General features: G+C 55.9%; 1 protein-coding gene across 3 annotated transcripts; it reads right to left on the bottom strand.

Moving 5' to 3' along the window:
• Positions 1 to 430: 430 nt before the first annotated feature.
• PRDM8 (PR/SET domain 8) lies at positions 431 to 8262 on the bottom strand. 3 transcript variants are annotated; one of them, XM_032334700.1, is made up of 5 exons: positions 8158 to 8262; positions 6935 to 7071; positions 4423 to 4643; positions 3260 to 3426; positions 431 to 2789 (listed from the first exon to the last, which is right to left on the bottom strand). In XM_032334700.1, exons 1-5 carry the CDS (start codon positions 8184 to 8186, stop codon positions 956 to 958), a joined length of 2388 nt encoding a protein of 795 aa, XP_032190591.1. In that variant the 5' UTR covers positions 8187 to 8262; the 3' UTR covers positions 431 to 955. The 3 variants fall into 3 exon arrangements, with proteins under 3 accessions (XP_032190591.1, XP_032190593.1, XP_032190592.1); XM_032334701.1 differs by having other exon boundaries at positions 1059 to 2789; positions 3195 to 3426; XM_032334702.1 differs by lacking the exons at positions 6935 to 7071; positions 8158 to 8262 and adding an exon at positions 6155 to 6424.
• Between the last annotated feature and the right edge of the window lie 8884 nt (positions 8263 to 17146).

Genomic DNA, 17146 nt, shown 5'->3' with positions numbered 1-17146 from the left:
ATACTCCCGCCTGTAGGCATCATTTGTAGAATGAAAATGGGCTTTTCATCCAGTCTCTCTGATCAAGGCCTAAAGTGGTCTCTGGCCAATTGTGAAGATGCTAGTTATCCTGCTGCTGAAAAGAATGCTGATCCCCGGACAGGTTAGCTTGCTGGCAGACATCTTTGTCTAAATGATTTGCCCTTTGAGGAAGAAGCCCAACACCTTCCAGCTAAAGATTTTACAAACAGTATCAAACTTTGACTTCTCACTTTCAGGTTCCATATTGGCTCACAGTAAATTCAGGCAAGTGGGACTGGGTTTATTATCTCTCTCTTCTCTCTCTCTTCTTCTTTTCAGAGACTCAGTGAAAATAGATGGTAGCTACTCAAAGTGTAGCCCTTAGCTACAAAAAAAAAAAAAAAAGAGTACTTAAAAACTTTCCACATAATTGCTTTGAAGAAAATAGTCATTTATTGTCAAAGCATCCAACATACCTGGATAATCTATAAAGTTTAATAAATCTTTCCAGGGATAAAAGAAACACATAACTATTCAGACTCCATTTCACTGGCACAAAATTACACTTTGTATTAAAAGCAAATACATATTTACATAATGATGACATTCTTCATTGAAGTCCATAATCATTTCATGATCCATGCACTTCCCCCTGGAAACTGAAATTGAATGGTGACCCCTTTGTCTTCATTTTATTTATTTTTGTAAGAACACAAACTGTCATCAAGAAATGCAGAAAGCATCTCACCCTCCTCCTTTACTTTATATCCAAAATAAATTTTGCCCTTACATATAATTATTACATCTAAACCGTAAGTGCTTAATAATTTAAGTAGAAACGTATGACAAATGCATCAATATGTTGCAATATATGACATTTTTAAAAATGTACCTTTGTTTTTGGAAAGTGAAAATGCGTGCATTCAAAAGAAAACCCCTCGAACAACCCACCCAATCAAAGATCCACCATCCTGTCTTGTGCGTGTGCGTGCGCGTGGAACGTAGGTCGCAGGGAAACATGGAAGGGAAAGGTTGGGGCGGCCCGTGGACGCTTGAGCGTGTGCGCTGGGTCTCTGGGTGCAGCGTTCCAGGTCACAAGGAGGTGGTGGGTGTCCTCGCGTGTTTTTCCCGCAGGCGGCTCGGCTGCGCGCGCGCGCGGAGAGCCGGGGTCCTCTCGGGTCAGTTGTGCGAGGTCATGTGCCTGGAGAGGTGGTGGCGCTCCCTGAAGGACTCGTTGCAGATGGGGCACTTGAGCTTCTCCTCGCGCCGCCGCTTCACCAGGGGCTCCATCGCGTACTCCTTCTTGTGGTGCGAGCGCATGTGGTACACCAGGTCGGAGGTCATGCGGAAGGACGCGTTGCACTTGGCGCACCAGTTCTGCGCGGGCAGACACAGCGACGTGAAGGACGGCGGCAGCAGCGTGAGCGCCGACGGCAGCTGCAGCTGCAGGGGCCCCGCGGCCGCCGCCGCCGCCGCCGCCGCGGCCGCCGAGCTCTTGGGCCAGAAGGCGGTGGCGTAGAGGAAGGGGTTCTGCTTGGGCAGGCCGCCCCCGCCGCCGCCGCCGCCGCCGCCCGCCAGCGCCCCGCAGCCGCCGTTCAGGTCCGCGGCGCCCTGGAGCTTCACGGCCAGCGGGTCGGCCGCGGCGGGGTAGAGCCTGGCGGGGCCCACGCCGTCGCCGGGGTGGCACGGCTCGAGCGCGCCCAGCTTCTGGCCCAGCACGAGCGGCGACAGCTGCGCGAAGGAGCGCGCGGGCTGCGAGAAGGCGCTCTTGCGCTCGTCCGGCCCGGGCCCCTGGCCGCCGCCGCCGCCCCCCGCCGCCCCAGCGCCCGCGCCCGCGCCCGCGCCGCCCGCGCCGCCCAGCTGCGGCACCGACGTGAAGGCGCTGCCCCGCGCCGGGCTGCCGCCCTCCAGCCGGCTGGGCAGGGGGCCCCCGGGCCGCGGGGCCAGCAGCTTGTCGGCGCCCGCCGGAGAGGCGGCCACGGGCGTGGAGGGGCCGCCGCCGCCGCCCCCGCCGCCGCCGCCCCCCGCGTCCTGGTCGTCGGCGGCCGCGCCGCCCCCGTCGGCCGCGTCCTCCTGCAGACCCGCCGCGCGCGCCGCCTTCTTCACCTCCACGAAGGCGCTGCGCTTCGCCTCGCCCGTCTCGGGGCTGGGCGGCGCGAACAGGCGGCCGCTGTCCTCCAGGCCGAAGTAGCTGCCCGCGGCGCGGTACTGCTGCGGCGTGCACACCAGGTCCTCCTTGGAGGCGGGCGGCGGCCGCTCGGCGAAGCGCCCCCGCGCCCCCGCCAGCCCCGCGCCGCCGCCGCCGCCCTCCGCCGCCTCGTCCGGGAATTTCCGCTTGCCCTTGCCGCCGCCCGGGGCGCTGCCGTCGGGGCTCAGCTCCGCCTCCTGCTGGCCGCCGCCGAGGCCCCGGCCCGGGGAGCAGGTGTGGCCGCCGCCCGAGTTCTCGAGCTCCCGGGCCAGGTTGTGGAAGTCCGTGGAGGGCTTGGCGCCGCCGCCGGCCGCGGGCTGGCCGCTGCCCTCGGGGGAGGGGGCCGGGTAGTGGTGCACCGGGCCGGCTTTGCCGAACTTGGGGCCGGCGCCCAGGGGCGCCTCCTGCGGCGCCTGCGGCTGGTCCTTGCCGCCGCCCCCGCCCCCGCGATCCTTGGCGCCCGCGCCGCCGCCGTGCTCGTCCTGCGGGCTGGCGTCCGCGCTGTGCAGTCTCTTGGGGCAGCGGAAGCGCAGATGCGCCACGTAGGGGAACTCGAACTGGAAACGCTGGCTGCACTCCAGGCATGTGTACGGGGACGACCCTGCTCAGCGAGAGAACAGCGCACACGCGCGCACACGCACACACACGCGCACACACACGCGCACACACGCGCGCACATGCACACCACGGGGTTACTAAGCATCGTCTCCGCACCGGCTCGCCGTCACCCCCTTCACAGATCACCTCCATCTCTCGGGACCTGAGCGCCCCGAGAAGAGTGCCCTGTCCGAGCTGCTCTAACTTTCCCTCCAAACCCCGGGCAATGCAGTAACCAAGCCAAGGGTCCCAGGTTTATTCTGTCCCAGCTTCGCGCCGCGCTAGGCCTCCGGGTTTCCCCGCAGACGCCCCAAGGGAGGACGGGCGCCAGGGCGCCGAGCGAGCCCCGCCTCTCCCTGCGTCTCCCCCACTCGTGAAGGGCCCCGCCGCAGGTCGCGAGCCAACCTACCATTCATTTTGCTGTGGGGTCTAGAGGGGCAGAGCAAGAGTAACTCAGTCAGTTCTTTCCCATACCAAACTAGTAACTCCTCGTCTTTGGCAATCCTGCGGAGAGAACGGTAGAACAGCTGTCCGTTTTTTATGTAGGCCTCGAGGTTCTGCTCTTCTTTATCTCGGGCTGATTGGACAAGTCGCAGCCACATGAGACCTTCTGAAGAACCATTTGCCGCTGAGGTGTCTACCTACAGACCAGAAAACAGAAAGAACACGAGAAGGTAGGGGGCGGGGGAAGGGAGACCCTCCTGAGAGAATGAAGCCAGAGAAGCCTGGACCATTTCCTTTTTGTTACCCTTTTCCAAAGAATTGTCTGAGATCAAGCTTAACCATGACCCCAGTTGGCACCCATCTTTGTGTCTGCAAGCAGCAGGCCAGATAACTGTCCTTTGAAACGCTGTACCAATCATATAAAGCAGTGTTTTTCATATATTGGTTGAATATCAAATGAGGACATTTCTCTTTACAATTCAAATTAATATTAACCTCCTGAGAGTTCAGTTCTAAATTATCCCACATTACAAAAGTGTGAAGAGTTTTGTTTGCTTTGGAAGTTAAAAAGCAAGCTTAGATCTTAGACATTATTCTGTGGTATTCATTCATCTTTCTAATTTTGCCTTAAACAATTAATAGTTCTTCTTTGTAAAGAAAGAATAGAAAGTGGGAAGACTTATATCTTGAAAGCCAAACATATGAGTTCAATGATGTTTTATTGTCAAGCCATTAACATTTTCATTAAATACAAATTCTGGAACCAGGCTAGCTTCCTAGAAAGAGTAACATTTAGAGGAAAAGAAGGCCTCCTGGGTTGGAACACAAATGCACCCAGTACTTACAATAAAAGTACTTACAGAAAGTACTTAGTTTGCAAATAGCTTCCACCCTAGCTGAAATCTTCCAGAGTTAAGGAAGTGGAGCTCACCGCCAGGAAAGCCTAGAACTGAGGCAGCGATTTAGATATACCTGGCGTTCCAAATCATATTTTACCATTTATTCCAGAAATCAGCTGACAATGATTTGAGTTTAATATTCTTTCTCTCTTTTTTGGTGTGTAAAATAGGATGTCTCACATTACTTTACTCTCTACATTCATAACCTATCTCAGCTTGTCATTAGAATGATCCTTGGTCCATTTTCAACATGGGTTTACCTTCATACCCTATGCAGCACTGGCCAAGACTTACCCGGAAGATATAGGGGACTGTTCTCTTGTCCGTGGACTTGAGAGCTATGAAAGCTATGCTGTCATACAGGGAAGTATGGCTCAGGATGCAGGGACCAAATATAGCATTCTCGGGGATGTCGCAGGTGGTGTAAACACTGGTAAAAATATCTGTCAGACATTGCTGGACAGCCTTGGCATCTCCATCCCAGATGCCTCGCTGGATGCCTGAATCCTCCATCACTGGTGACAGATACACAGGACAAGGAAACAACTTACATTACTCCTTATTTACTCCTTTTGCCTCTATGAATCCAGGCAGAACATTTCAACTATAGTTATATTTTTCTTGAGTTTACCTGATTTTTCGCATAGCCTTGATTTCAAAAATAAAGCCAGTGGCAGATTAAATCTGGCATATTTTGAAAATGCCAACTGAGGACTACTCCCCCTCCCCCATCCCTGCCACTTTCTTTAAAGAATTGGAATCATGGGATCTCAGGGGGTACCGCTTTTGAGAAGGAAAACAAGTCTGGAAAAGACAGATCAGCTTTTTGCATTATCTTGGGGGAGGATGGGCCAGGATTTGGGGGATAAGGGTGGGGAGAACAATAGGATTTTTGTTTTGTTTTGTTTTGTTTTTACTAGCCTACAGACTGTCCCCGACTGAAAGAAACTTCCAACCCTTGGGAGAAAGCTCCTCTCCCCCCTTCTAATGTATTGAACTGGGTGCCCAGGAATTGATTTTTTTCTTTCTTCCAAAGAGGGGAGCGGCCTTAGCGAGCAGGCAGAGACAGCGGAGCATGGCGAATGGATTTCCAGGAGAGTGTCAGGGCCACTGAGTCTGTGTCAGCTAACCTTCCTCTGCAGCCTACAAGAGAGGACGTCTGTCTGTTCATTACCATAATCCAACACTGTCCCTCCGAGGCTTTAATTAAAAGCAGCAAGCAGAGGTAATTATTTTTTTCTCGACATGCTTATTTATAGATGAGAGTGAATCCCAGGTACCTTGTTATACAAGGGGGTGGATTGAGTTGCATGTGCCTCATGGAGTGAGCAGGTACCCGGCAGGCCTGAAATGTCCCCGGATTGAAATACTGCATGTGTAGTGACTGGTGAATTCTCACTCCCTCAGACAGGACCCGGTTTGGGCAAGAGGGGCAGCCCCACTGGGGTCGATCTCTGTGGGCTCTCTGCCCGTGCAATCCACAGCAATTTACAAAGTTTAATACCCTGATGGAGGGCTCTATTAAGCTGTCATAAAGAGACATTTTCCTTCCTATGCCACTGGCCACCCTTACAAAACTTGTCACTTAAAACAAAACGAAACAAAACAAAGCAGGTGTTTAAAATTTAAACTGGCTTTGAACTAACTGCATTGTTAACCCTGACTGATTAAAAGATTCCCCCAAGTTGGTTTTTTCCTAATAACGTCAGGACAGGCAGTAATTCATGTATACTTTGTATAATTTAAGTCGCAAGAAAGAGTAGACCTAATTCTTTTCCCGAGAAGCTGTTCATTATGGAATAATATTAGTAATGTCCATTTTTATCATAATGTCTATTAACCAATTAATCTTGTAAATGTGATTACAAGGTAGAGTTTTTTTTTTTTTTTTCTTTTCAGTTAACAGAGCATGAAACTTTGGTCAGCCTCTTTTTCCATTCACTCTGCTACATCCCCAAAACGTCAAGTACTGGGCTGTTTCTGCCAGACAGAAATAAAAGAAAATATCCATAAAATAGAAACTTACTTTATTATATTAAGGCATCTTTCTCTGGGTATTTTTACCCCACACAAGGTAACCTTTCTGATCTCTAATTGCACATTTAAATACGTTAAAAAAAAAATCAGCCCTTCAGAATCTCTCATCTCCTTTTCAGCGGAATCCTATTCTCTCCTTTTCAGTTTCCTCAATTCAGCGTTTTATGCCTCAATTTCTCTCTCCCCTTTAAAAGTCTCTTTCACACAGGCGGTTCATTGTGCGGGAGGTCGCCCGTCACTTCGGCGACAGCAGGGACGCAGTCATTAACATGCAGTTCTACCGAACAATACGGCGAAAGCCCCTCGCTCCGCCGCGCTCCGAGGGGTTCGCGTCGCCGCCGCGGCCGCCACGAGCCTCGAGCGGCCGCGATCGGCGCCGGGCGACAGCCTGGGCTCCCCGCCGGCGTGCGGTCGCCGCCGCCCCCCGGCCCCTCCGAGCTCCGCGGCTGCCGCGGCCCCGGCTGCCTGGGCCCGGGGATCCTCCCCAGAGCGCGCGGGGCTGCCCGAGAGCGCGTCGCTGCCGCCGGCCGCTCGCCCTCCCCGCGGGCAGGCATTGTCTGGCGGCCGCGCGCGCCCCGCCGCCGGCTTCTCCCGCGAAGGCATCCCCGCCCGCTCCTCCCTTTGTATCGTCGTGTCGCCCGTAGCGGTCCCCTCCGCGAGGCCGTCGCCCTGTCTCCCGGCGGGCGACGAAACGGACGAGGTTTTCCGCGGTCCCAGCCCAGCCCGCCTGCCTCCCCGCCCCCTCCCGCATCGAAGCCCCGAGACTCACCCGGGACAAGGTCGGGAACGAACCGCCCCGAGCAGGCCACCTGGAACCCGGGGACGCAGTCGAGGGTCTCTTTTGCCCGCGGAATCAGTGCATTTCCAAGTCGAGAGGGGCTGGTGTTGCTGCCCCGCAGGCGGTGCCTAAAGAGAGGAGGGGGCGAGAGCGGGAGAGAGAGAGACGGGGAGACGGGGAGACGGGGAGACGGAGAGAGAGACGGGGAGACGGAGAGACGGAGACGGGAGACGGAGACGGAGACGGGGAGACGGAGACGGAGACGGGGTGCGAGAGGCGGGCGGAGAGCGAGGGAGAGCGAGACGCGAGAGCGCGCGGAGAGTTGTACAGATGGACCCGACGCAGTGACTGACTGGCACGCAGACACACACTTTTTGTTTGCTGCACATAATCTGCCCAATGACGCGTGACAGCCCACGTCCCCTCCCTTTAACTCTTTGCTGGGCTGGGCGCTCCCTCCGGCGCCGCCTGCCTCGCCGCGGTCTCTCCGGCCTGCCGGTGCCCCGCAGGTCCCGAGCACCTTCCCCAAGTGGCTAAGCGTCTCGGAGCGCGGCCGGGCCCGCCTCCTGCTGAAGCTGCGGCCCTCTGGGTCTGTGAGGAGGGAGCGATCAGTGCCGGGGTCGGCAAGGGGAGCCCCGAAAGGACGGGAGCGGCCCTTCCTCCGTTTCTCCGGGCACTTGAGGCGCCTCCGGCAGAGACCGGGCCACCCAGCGCGCGCCCCGGGCCGCGCGCTCTTCCCGAGTCTGAGTTGCGCGATGGGGTGGGGGGGTGCGGAGGAGCCCCCGGGGACTCCCCGGCCGTGGAGCCACCGCTGCTTTGCGCAGCGGGTTGCCCGAGGGTGATGCCCCCGCGCCGGCTCCCTCTCCGAGCGCTCCCCCTACCCAGCCCTTCCGAGCGAGACGCAGGCAGGATGCGCTCCGGCGAGAAGTCGCTTCGGTCTTCCCCGGGACCCACAGAAGGGGTGAGGAGGGCGGAGCGAGGACGCCGCCAGCCCACCGCAGGGGGCTTGCTGGGGTCGTCCGGTCGGAGAACGCGACTACCTGGGCCAGGGAAGGGGGCGGGGGCCCTGGCGGGAAGCTCCCCGGTTCCTGGACCCAAGACGTCCCTGCCCCTCCGCTCTTCCCGGCGCGTTCTTCGCCTCCCCGCGGGGTCCCATGCTGGGGGCGGCCCGTTTTCTGAGACCGCGGAGGGGGAGTGAAAGTAGAAATTATTACCAAGATGGGCTCCGGAGAGCGATGTCCATCCAGCCGGTGGCGGAGGAGCGCAGGGGGCCGTCGCGGCCGCCTCGGGAGCCACGTTCGCGCGCTGAGCCACTTAGAGGCGCCGACTGGCCCCTCCCGGGCCGCCGCGGAGCTAATGACCCGAGGACTCGGAACGCCTGGAAGTTGACTCCTTCAGCGGGGGCCGCGGCCCAGGGTCGCGGGGGGATCTCTGGGTTCTTCTCCGCCTCCAACTCAGCTCCTGCGGGAAGGAAGACCTTGGAGCGCACGGGCGGCTGCGCCCTCGCCCCGCCCGCCGCGCCGCGGCTCGGAGGAGGTCGGTCTGTCCGCTCCCGCAGGGCTCGGACCGCGCGGCCGGCGCGACTGGACCGAGCAGAACCCCCGCGAAGGCGGAGCCGGTCTCGTTTCCATCCGGTGTGGAAAGGAGGTAAGTGGTTTGCGGGTTGGCAAAGAGCAGCTTAAAGGAACGGGTGCGTGGAGTGTGGGCTTGACCCGCTCGCAACCGGGAGCCTTCCCTCCGGGACCCAGTGGGGCCGCGAGGAGCGCCCTTGCTCCGCACCCCGCAGTCCGGGGCGGCCAGGGAGGGGCTCTGCGGGGGAGTGATTTCCACGCCGCGAGCTCTCTGCTTGGCCTGCCTCCCTCCTCTTCCCGCGCTCCGTCCCCACCCGGTCGTGGTTAGCTCCTTCCCCACCGAAGTTCCAACTTTCCTGATCGGACGGAGCTGCTGCCTCGGTTAAACCGGGACTCGGCAAAGGAAGGGTAGCAGACCCCTGTATGTTAGTGAGGAAGGGTGGCATTTCCTCTTCCTTTCCAGGTTAGCACTAGCTTTTTCCACGCTTCTTATACTGCAGTTTTCTTTCATCTTTATCTATGATTTCTCCTATGCATGTGTGAACACTGTCAAGCAGTTTGGCAAAGGGCAACTCGACCAGAGCTCAATGCTGAGAACTCTCCCGTGCCTGTGTATGAGTCTTCCAGTGTCTAAGCCACGAATTGTCTTATGACTGGGTGTTTCATTCAGACCTCCCTACTTTCTCTCACACACGAGAAAGCATCCCCCATCCCTTGTTTAAAGGAAAGGGGAATAATTAGAAATGTCCCCCAAAGAAGTGCCCAAACATCTGAAAAATAACAAGCAGGGATGGAGAATAGTGGTCACTCAAGTGAATTAAGAGAAGAAAAGGAAAAAAGAAAGGGCCGGAGAAGCACAGGTGTCAACAACAGCAAGTTAAGATGAAGAATTAGCCATAGGAGAGTTGTGGGCCTTCAGAAACTGCAGCCTAATAAAGCTAGGGTGTGTGTGTGTGTGTGTGTGTGTGTGTGTGTGTGTGCCCAATGCCCATGACCCTAATTCCATTAAACTGTTGAACACAGCAATCCTTAGTCTTCCTCTGTGTTAGAGGATAGAAAGTTTGCCTTTCCCAGAATAAGTCATCTGTCCATTGAAGCCACTTAAAACAATCCTCCTCCATACTGTAAATATAAAAGCACCCACTTCAGGGTGTGGGCATTTAGATAACCTTCAACGCTCAGTGGAACACATTTTCTCTTTCCCTTGGCCTTTCTTTTCTTAACTATATGGGGCATTTAGACTATATCTCCTTTGAGGTTCTGAGACCTAGATTCCAGTTTATATAAAATAAAGATTGCTTCTGATACTTAAGCTGGGGATGGGGGAGTTTGACCTTCCAAAACACAAGACAGAAAATAGCTCAGATTCAAACATCAACGAGGGGAGACATGTATGGAGAATCTGACCATCAGCTATTTACTCTGTTTCTCTTTTCTGCTCTCTAATTAAGAGTTCCCCTACTGATTTCAGGCAAAAATTCCCAAATAAAAGAATTTCTAACATTCTATGAATCCTACCGACTCTTCGTCTTATGGATTCAATGACTGCTATAACAAAAAACAAATATGGGTAAGACTAAGCCTGACATTCCTACTTTGAGGGTTTTCTAGTATTTTAAGTGAAGCACATTTTGCTTGGTAATATAAATGGTCTTAATTATTAATAGGTTGTAAAGAAAAATCAATAAATTACTTTTATTTCCCTAGAAATTTATGGGCTAAATTGGTGTATAAAGTACTTTGAAATCACTCTGCATTATTACTTACTGGAATTCACTGATACTAAATGAAGGATTGCAGCATTTATTCAGTTTCAAGCAGTACTATAAAAACGCATCTCAGTCAATAGTTTTATCTTATTCACATGGAACAATGGGTTTATAGTTGGAGCACTCTCCCCCGGGATTTTATTTCCAATTAAATGATTAGAGAGATAACAGTGAAGAGTGAGTATCTGTTCACCTTGCTCCCCTTAGCAGGGCTTCCTGCAGTTAGGGTAAAAAAGACACCTGTAGACAACTGCAGTATTGTTTTGGAAGAGAAGGCTGGAGAGAGGTTGATGAATGCTTCCTGAGGTGGTGCCTTTTATGAACTAAGCGAGAGGGTGGAGAAAGGGTAAGAAAGGAGATCTGATTCGTAGTGAGTATTAGAGTGGAAATGCCCTTTTCCCCCCAGGGTACAGAAGTGGGGCCCCAAATGCTTCAGCTTCTGTGATAGGAGGCTGGTGTAGCCTCTAAGAAGAACTCACTTAGAAGAATTATTACCCTTTAAGAACAAAAACACATTGTTTTTCTTTCTCTCTTCCTTTCCAGGTCCTGGTTCACCCTCCTCTAATCCCACCTCCAGAGCAGTAAACCAGCAAAGCCTCAGTAATCCAATTTTTAATAAAAGTAACAATTCACGGTGAAAGGGAGAATGCACTGAGGACAAGAGGAGGGCCAGTGAGATGGTGTGTGGAGACTTTTCTCTAAGCTTATTAATGTCGCTTAGGGAGGTCTCCGGACAGGGCTGTGAGGGTTGGAGGAGGTAAGAATGGACCTTCACAGAGGGATATTACATTGCCCAACCTCACCTTGGAAAATAAGAAACTTTCTAAGGGATGACCGAGAGACAAGAAGAGGCAGACTGCTGAGCTGGATAAAAGTGGACAGGGATGGGGGCACTTTGTTTTTTATAAGTGTACATGGAATTTCAGTTTATGTCTATTCCTTGCCTAAGTATTACAGTTGGTTCAGCAGGTGATAAACGAGTGAATGTGTCCCAGGCTGGTCCTGGGATGCTGAACTCTCAAAGGATGGATAATTCTGTAGCCTGGGAGACGGGACTCCAGTCTCCTCAGTTCAGGGATCAATACTCCTGACTCACATTGTTCTGACTTCAGCTTTTCCTGTTTCTCAATAAATGGTACCGTTGTTTTTATACAACTGTTGTCATTATGCTTAGAACCTCCCTTTCTCAAGTTTATAAGCTTGTCTCTGAGGGATCTCAAGTTCCACTCACCCTTCTCTTGGGAGTTCAGCTGTGAGCTGGATGGTCTTTGAGGACTTTGTGCAATTTATTTCCTCTCCTGGATCTGAATTGTTGTTAACTGGCCTAATGGCTTTTGAGTATGACTTCTAGCAGGGCTGGCAAACCAAGGTGACATTGAAGACAACCACCACAAATCTGAAATCAGTGCTTCATGCGCACTGTGTTGAGTGCGACTTGTGAACCAGATGCCCTATCCAGCACCTTGACCCTTAGATTGTCCCAGTTTTGATACCACACCCCCATACAGTACCTAGAGAGCTAGCAGGGAATATCCGGTTTTGTCAAAGCTATGGGTTATGATGTCCTTTCCAGACTCAGACACCACAGCCCTTGAATAGGTCTCAGCAGGAGGAGGAAGGTGAACAGAAGGAAATGTAAGCAGGACCACGGTCAGCCACCCAGGGCTTCCTCAGCCCCTGGGCCAGGCTTTCCAGGCAAACTGGGGATCAAGTGCTATCCAGCAGCCTCGGAGAGAGCATCAGATTTTAAGAAGACTGTCTAGGCCTTGGGAATGTTACTAAGTTGAGAAGTTCTAGGTTAAATCTTTTTCCACAGCCAGGAGAAGGGACATTATCCCAATAGTACTTGAGTTCCACCACCTTTTCTCTCTGTTTTAGGCTGTGTATAATTTCTGAGTTAAAAAGCCAGGTGCTGATCAGCATACATGGGATTTGTAATAGGAAGATTACTTAGCATCAGATCCCAGCCAGTTCTCTGAGGTATGGACTTTCATTTTAAAATGGGCTCTGAAGGATGAGCTGCATAAAGCATTCATCCCCTGGGAAGGGAGTCTAGGCAGAATGCACACATGCCCAGGACTTTCTAGCTTGGAAGGTGTCCATGACATACTTTTCTGAAGGCTGAAGAGAGAGACAGACATCTGATTTTCTCTAAGGAAAGGGGAAGGGGGCGGGGGAGAAAAGGATTTGGGGAATAGACACCAATCAGTAACCACAACAGCAGTGATTCATGCTGCTTTGTTAGAGCCTTGACAATACAGTCTGATTTCTTCACAAACCATACCTCTCATACCTAAACTGCTCCCCTCGTCATATGACATATTGGACTCTGAGTGAAACCATCTTTCATGATTTCAGTTCAAATGGACTGCAGGTGTTTCACAATTTAATCCAGGCATATTAATCTAGATTCAATGAGGGAATGTCTCCCCAAGCATCATATGGAAAGCCTACAGCTTTCAGTAGACTTTCATAAGCACTTAAGAACTACCACTGTAATTCTTTCTTCAAATTCTAATACTTGAAAATGTGGTCGCTCAGAGAACTCACAGACAGATCAACTTGTCACAAAGAACAGGAATGGCCCCACTACTACGGAGTGTACTACTGCATATGCATTACAAAACATCAGAAATAACAGGTAAAGAAATTCAAAGTTACACTTTTCTCTTGAACTTGCTGATTGAAAAAGCAGTTCCCAGTTTGACTTGATAGTCTTCTGGTAATTTAATATAAAGGTGACCAAGGTATAATTCATAATGTCCTCTAAAGTTCTGAGGAAAATTCATATTTTAATAAATAAATAATATCCGGAAGTATCAAATGATTCACAATGTCCCAAGAAAAAGAAACATTTTGAATATGACCTGGACGGTGAGACTTCCTGAAGGCCCAAAATTCAGTTAAGGTCTGGACAATTTTTATACCCAGTCAGGTATGGTCCTTCAGTGTGTGTGCACACACGCGCGCGTGTTTAAGCAGGTTGGGGCTGAATACTGTTGAGGCATTTTAAAGAAACTTTCAGGACTGTCATTTTTCTTGACTTCAGGGTCAGGGCTCCTCGTGGCACGTTTTCAGGCGGGATGGTTGCGAGAAAGTGGCCTGTGGGAGTCCTACCGAGGAGCACCTGCTCCTGGACGAGTGGAACTGGACCGAGTTCTCCAGAGCCCGTTTGCCCCCACCTGAGCACCCACTACCCTGCACGTGGGTCAGATGCCTCACAGCGTGGCCCACGCTCCAGACCCGGTCCGCCCGAGGCCTAGGAAGCCCGCGTTTCCAGACAAGGGGAGTCCCTGAAAGCGTCAAAGTGTGTCGCGGACGTCCGGGTACCCACGTGGTGGCTCCATTCTAGGTCTGCCCAGGCAGGTGGTTTCCGACGTCGGCACCTCCCGCTGTTGACGTCCCGGTTAAATGCTGGGCCAGGACGCTAGGAGCGCGGAGGACACCGAATGACAAAAGGGGCTTCGACGCGGGTCCACGAGGCGTCCTGGAGAGGCCGGGCGTTCACTACCCCGCTGGGGACGAGTCAGAGAAAGGATGGAGCCCCCGACGCCGGGTGCGACACGGGACCTGCCACCTTCACTGGGGGTGTCCCAGACGCGGCCACGCAAACCCTGGACGCACGAAGCCGGGAGGAGGCTCCACGCCTCCCACGTTCTCCGGGCTCCCGCCCTCCCCGGGGCCGTGCAGCCGCCGTCTCCCGCCGGGCGCCCGGGGCAGAGAGAAGCGTCCTGACCGCGGGGCTCGCGGGAGCGGCCACGCTCCTCCCCACGCGCCACGCGTCCTCCCGCCGCGGGTCTCCGCGCCGTCTCTCCAGGGGCCGGGGCCTCTGCCCTCCCTGTCCCGGGCTGCCAGGGTCCTCTCCGGCCGCGGATGCCTCCCCGAGCACAAGGGCAGGAGGGAGCTGCCTCCCGCGCGGGTCAGGTGCGCACGACGGCGAGCGCGTCTGCACAGCCAGTTCCCGGGCAGACGGCGAGGGCGCGCGCCCGAGCGCCGGGTCAGCCCCGACAGGGCTCAGCGCCTGCCTTCGGGGCCTTCCCGCGCCTCTGAGATCTGGAGGACGGACCCCGGAGGGGCCCGCGAGTCCGGCTCCAGCCCAGCTCCGGCCGGGCCCTGCGACTGCCCGGGTGCGCGTCCCGGCCCCGCCGCTGTGACCTCGCCGGCCTGCACGCGACAGCGGCGCGGGCGGACGGCATCCTGACGCCGTCGCGAGGGGCGAGGTGACCGGCGGCACGTGCGAGGACAACGCGCGGTGCGGGGCGGACACCCGCGTCAGTCCGGCCGCGGCCGTCCGACCCGCACGGCCCTCGCGCCCTTTCCGACGGGCTGGGCTGTCCTGGGAGCCGCTCGGAGCCCCGGAGGCCGAAGGGCTTCTCGAAGCTTCCGAGGACACCAGGGGGTGCCGGGTGACACCGGGCGGAGGGGGAACCCGCTCGGGCTCCGGGAGCCCCGCGCCCGCTCGCCGAGGCCCGAGCGCAGGGGCGCCCCACGCCGTCCCCCGCGACGCCGCGGAAGAGGCCGCCCCCCGCGCGCGGCACCGCGTCCGCCCCGCCTCCCTCCGTCGGAGCCGACCGCGCGCCCCAGGCACCGCGGCGGGTGGGGGCAGCGCGGGCCGCGGGAGCGCGACCGCCCGCAGGACCGGAGCCGGGGACGCCCCGCCGGCTGGTTCAGCGCCGCGGCCGAAGGCCGAAGTCCGGGCCGGGAGCCTCCGGGCCGCGCGCCGCCCCTCCCCGCACGCCCCCGCAGCAGGCCGGGGGCCGAGCGACCCCCACCCCCGTGCCCGCGGCCCGAGAGCGACGCGGACCGCCCGGCCTCGAGCTTCCCCCGCCACCGCCTTCCGGCCCCGCCCCCGACGCCGCACGCGGCTGCGCGCGGAGCATTGTGGGCCGCGCGGCCGACGCAGGCCGGTCGGGGTCGCACGCGGAGCCCCGCGGTCCTCCTCGTCGCCCTCTCGTGCGGCACCGGCAGGCGGTGCGTGAGCGCCCGGAACTGCGGACCCTCCGCACGCGCGTGCCCCGGGCCTGCGGTCGGCTCCGCGCCTCCGAGCGAGCCACCCGCGTCCCTGAACCGCCGCCTCCGCGCGCGAACCCGCGGAACCAGCGTCCGCCTGGCGGCGCGGCCGCGGCGGGGTCAAGCCGGGTCCGTCCCCTCGGGCGCGCGCCGGGGGCTGAGCCTCTCGGGCGTCCGTTTCCGCGCAGGCGCGGCGTCGCTGGACTGGAGGGGCCCGCGGGGCTCGGAGGGTCGGCTTGAGTGACGCGAGCCCGGCCGAGCCTCCGCCGCCCTGCGCGCAGGGAGAGCCCAGACTGCGTCGCTGGAGGCCTCTCAGGGGTGCCCCCTGCAAATTCAGGCAAATGCGAGCTCTAAGCCTTGTTTTTCCCGCCCTCCCCCCGCTTCAGAGACGCCGTGCGCGGCCGTGTGGACCGGCGGTGCCGCAGGACCGGGAAGCGCGGGCTGCGGCGGGAGGTTAGACGGCGCTTCCGACGGCCGCGCGCGTCCTGCCGCCCAGCCGCCCCTCTAGCGAGCCTTTCCCCTAGGGACTAGGCAGGGAGTGAGAAAGGTAGGGAAACGCGGCTTAGGACATGAAAGATTCGGAACAAATGTTTCTAAGCCAAGGAGCCCGTCTGAAGAGGGATGGGGCGCCCAGGCCTGGAGCTGGCTTCCGCGTCTCTGCGCCTGGCTCGCAATGCTGGGGGCACTTGTGCGTCTAGTCGCGGCTCCTGCGAGGGGACGAGCTCAGGGGAGAGATGGAAGAGGGGGCGGCACTGCTCTAGGGAACAGGTCGGGGAGGAGCAGGAGCAGGGGTGCGGCCTCTGCCTCTGCAGAAGGGACACGTTCCCGCAACAGACACGGGGCGTATCTGACTCGAGAGAAGTAACGCTTCGATGAGGGGAAGAAGCGAGAAAAGACTTAAGGTCAACTACCTTGAGGTGCATTAGACCCTCAGTGGAGTGTTGGAGTCTATACAGTCTCCAAAGCTTGAAAATTCAACAGGAGTCCCACACCGACACTCGCAGACATCCCTGAATCACCCGTGCGGATCAGTCCCCTTCGGAGCGCGGGAGCCACCTCCATCCCACGCGCCTCACCAGGGCCCGCTCCTTCAATACCAGTGACCTTCCCTGACTTTTCGGATGGGAGCACTTACATCCCTTTTTGTTCTCTACAGATAATAATAGGATAATAGAGGATGATGTTTTACCCAGAACTAACAGGACGTCCGGGAGAACATGGCCCCAGACAGTCTTGGAGACCATACTCTTATGCTTTTTCCTTGAGGGCAGAGCAGTGCTCGCCTCAGGAATTCCACAAACTTCTGGCTCTTCGTCTGCTCTCCTCTCGGACTCTCACTAAAAAGTGCTGTTAGTAGAAAAGAGAATAAAATAAAATAAAACCAACTCCTCAGTGCCCCCCCCCCACCAGCAAAAGAGACAAGTGGTGAGAAGGAGCCACAACTTGGAAAAGATTGATTTTTCCTGGGCATAAATCTCACCCCCTTGTTCCTCTGCTCAGCGAAGCATGATAAAGGCCTTTTCCATAAAGTATTCAGTATCAGAGCCACAAAGCTCCCCCAATCAGTAGCCATCTGCTTCTGCCATAACTGCTGCTCCCGAAGCAGCGAGAGCGGCAGCAGAGAAAGGGCACCACTGTTCGGCGGCTGGACAAACGAGACTGAATAGCTTTGGTTTTCCTTGTGTATCTGTATCTATAGAGACAGGAGAAGAAAGGCCGCATTATATTGATACAACAATTGTAAAACAAAACACGGAAGAGGCATCGAAAGGGCAGCATCGCATGCATCAGGGGTCCCCAGATAAAAGGGGAGCTAACAGATTTATAGAAACCTTTAATTGGTTTTCAATTGA

The sequence above is a fragment of the Mustela erminea genome, chromosome 2, assembly GCF_009829155.1.
Source record: "Mustela erminea isolate mMusErm1 chromosome 2, mMusErm1.Pri, whole genome shotgun sequence".
NCBI classification, from domain to species: domain Eukaryota; kingdom Metazoa; phylum Chordata; class Mammalia; order Carnivora; family Mustelidae; genus Mustela; species Mustela erminea.
Note: the sequence above shows the minus strand (reverse complement) of the source record. Positions and strands in the feature narration are given on the sequence as shown.